Genomic DNA, 3,309 nt, shown 5'->3' with positions numbered 1-3,309 from the left:
TCAGAGATCACTAATTTTGCTCGATAGCTTCTCACAATTATCAAGCATAGCTGCATCAACATGTCCCCCTTGAGCCGCAAGCAGCTCACTTTCCAGCTTTTTTATTTTCTTTTTTGTGTCCCCAAAAGCTTTAGAAGCCCATTTTCTCAAGTCATTTGCACACTGATCAATTCTCAAATGAGGAGCAAAGCCTTCACTATTTTTCCATGCTTCCGAAACCACCTTGGCGCAATCATCATTCGACAGCCACATACTCTCAAAGCGGAACAGCTTGCCCTTTCTCCCCCTTTCAAAATAATTAAGATTATCAAGTAATATTGGGGTATGATCGGACTCTTCGCTAACCAAGTGTCGCACAACAAAATTAGGGAACAATTCACACCATGCATCATCACCCATAAATCTGTCGAGGCGTTCTCTAACAAATGTGTCAACCAGCTTTCCCTTGCGCCATGTGAAAATATTCCCTTTGTAACCCAAATCCCTCAAACCACAATCATCAATGGCACCCCGGAAAGCATCCATTAATGATTCACGTCGAGCCACACCTCCCTCCTTCTCTCTCAACTCACAATCTCATTAAAGTCACCAAATATGACAACCGGTAAAGAACAACTATTTTTAAGAGATCTCATTAAGTCCCACGTCTTATATTTATTTTCCGTCTCCGGCCAACCATATACACCAATCGCCCTCCACCATGGAGTACCATCCGGTTTACAAACATCAGGCAAAATGGTGAGTAGAGAAAGATACGGTATCAATAGAGACACCACGCCACCAAAAGCCAATTCCCCCCGATCTACCATTACTACTCAAGCACACTCCACTATCAAACCCACACCTTATTTTAATTTTCTCCAGTTTACCATCATCGATCATAGTTTCCATCAAAAAAACCACATCCGGCCTCTCTCTCCAACACAAGTAACGGAGAGCTCTTTCCGCCCAAGGGTTGCCAAGTCCTTGGGCATTCTAACTTAATATTTTCATTGCCCTTCGAGGGAGTAGTCAACACCACCTCCCTCTACTTGGATGAGTCTGTCCCCAGAACTAGTATCGATATCCATTCTCTTCCTTTTATCTACTGGCCTGGTGCTTCCTCCCCCTCACTAATGTGGATTCTTTTTTTATTTTTTGCACCCTCCCCACACTTACTACCAGTACCCACATCACCAACAAACCCACTATAACTCTCTTCCATCCTTTCCACCCTTCTCCATGTTTTTTGATTTTTCTTCTTATCACTCACCCCCCAAGTTGTGTTTTTCTAATGATACCCCCCTCCACCCTCAAAGCAACACCCGAGTCACCACTCTCAACCCACCCCCCCAGCAGCTACTTTCGACACAACGTCCTCCACCACCAAAGCTCCCTTGGCACCTATTAATTCACCAACACTAGCACCCATCTTCTCATTGTCATCCACATTACCCACATTGCTTACTCGTTCATCACCATGACCCTCCCCTTCCTTTCCACCAACAGCATTCTTTGTAACACTTTGAGTCCGTAGCACATTCTTTCTACTTTGTTCATCAAAGACAAGAGCCAGAGCAGCTTCTCTCACCTTCGGCTGAGTCACCACTTCATCAAGTTTCTCGTTCATGAAGTGTAGCTTCCTCGCAGCACCAATCAGACCAAGTTTGATAGTTTTAGGTCTGATATTGTTTGAGCATTGGCTAGTCTTGGCCCCTTCAAGCTTCTCACACCAAGCTCTTTCCTTCTCCCGAACAGCATAAGATTTTTGTTGAGGTTTCGTTGGAGATGCACGCATCCACGCCCCATATTGGTACACAATCTCGCTACCCTCCTCCCTTCCTACCTCCCTTGCAGCACAATCCTTGTCAATGTGATCAAGTTTTCCACAGAAAAAACAGAAATCACCTAGCCTTTCATACTTGATATCGATCCACTTCGGTTTCGAACTACCCACCGAAATAAATAGACCCCTTCGCAGTGACTTATTGATATTAATTCGAACCTTAATTCGCATATACTCACCCCAACCCAACGGATTAGAGACATCAAATTCTAGAAAACCACCCAGAGCTTCACCAATATCATACATCATAGATTTATTTCTTCTATTAAAAGGGACATCTAACAATCTAATCCACATAGGAGAATCATTAAAACACACCTAAGATGGTTGTTCGCCTCCTTGAATCTCCTTCAGCAGTAGAAGTTTTCCATCCAGCCAGAATACGCTTCTTATCATCCTCCTCAGATGTTATCTTGCAGGCGCCAGACAAAATTCAAAGTACGCTTCATCGCTTCGACGCTGAAAGTCTTCTCAGTCAGCAGTTTCCCCACTAGAGCAAGGTTCAGTTGTTCATTCGTTCCACCTCCATCATTGAAATCAAGCGCTCCTCCAACTACAGCATTCTCATCCTCAGTGAGAGACAATTCCTCCCAATCTTTAAAAAGCTCTTCCTCCATTCGAAACCCAAAAATATATGCACTCGTAAAAGAAGAATTTGAACAGAACACAAGGAAAAACAGAGAAATTGGCACAGAAATCAATGAGATACGCACAGGAAAACGACAAACCATAGTACGGGACGACTAACCCTAGTATGAGGGACTATATTTATGTGTACTTGTGAGAGTGCTTTGTTGCAAATCAAGTATTTCTTTAGCTCATCTATCTCGGACGGGCTTTCATTTAACAACCAATAAGCAATGCCTAAGAATTATCTACTTTGAGAACAATTTAGTCTACTTTTAAGGATATCTAATTTACTTTACGAGGTACTCCGTATTAAGTTTATATATAATCCTCTCAAAACTAATTCAATTTACTTTTAGAGATATAAAGTTTACTTTTGCACAATATTAGTTTACTTACCACCCAATAAAAAATAAAAAAATAATAAAAAAAAAAAAACAGACAATTGTTGGGCCTGGCTTCCAAGTGAGCCCAAAAGTCGTAGAGCATGGTCAAGAAGATCAAAGAAGCAAGCCAAGTCAAACAATATTAAGGGGCTTGATTGATACAAATAAGGCAACAAAATCAATCAACAAACCAACAAGGAAAGCTCCAAAAATATGAAGCACCAAGAAGGAAAGAAGAACAAAATAAAAAGATCTTGTCTTTCCAATATTATTCTGAAATATGTGTAAACCCTAGAAATCCCTAAATATAAATAGCTAAGCAAAGCATTATACAACCATATACGTACATTTATATTAATACTCAATTACATTTGCAAGTTACTTACGAATTCTATGTCCATTCTGATCAAGGAGCCTATCCTTGCTCAGTATTGTCTTTCTAACTCTTATTTCTTTAGTTGATTTGCTCGT

The 3,309-nt window shown here is 41.0% G+C and overlaps 1 protein-coding gene across 1 annotated transcript; it reads right to left on the bottom strand.

Moving 5' to 3' along the window:
- Positions 1-525, bottom strand: LOC145607147 (uncharacterized). The gene has a single exon (XM_081662896.1). It carries the CDS (start codon positions 523-525, stop codon positions 1-3), a length of 525 nt encoding a protein of 174 aa, XP_081519022.1.
- Between the last annotated feature and the right edge of the window lie 2,784 nt (positions 526-3,309).

Source organism: Chenopodium album, chromosome 23 (genome assembly GCF_948465745.1).
Source record: "Chenopodium album chromosome 23, dcCheAlbu1.1, whole genome shotgun sequence".
Classification (NCBI taxonomy): domain Eukaryota; kingdom Viridiplantae; phylum Streptophyta; class Magnoliopsida; order Caryophyllales; family Amaranthaceae; genus Chenopodium; species Chenopodium album.
Note: the sequence above shows the minus strand (reverse complement) of the source record. Positions and strands in the feature narration are given on the sequence as shown.

What these genes read in the sequence shown, in the direction of transcription:
- LOC145607147 (XM_081662896.1), bottom strand. Translation starts at nt 525, where the DNA reads ATGGATGCTTTCCGGGGTGCCATTGATGATTGTGGTTTGAGGGATTTG.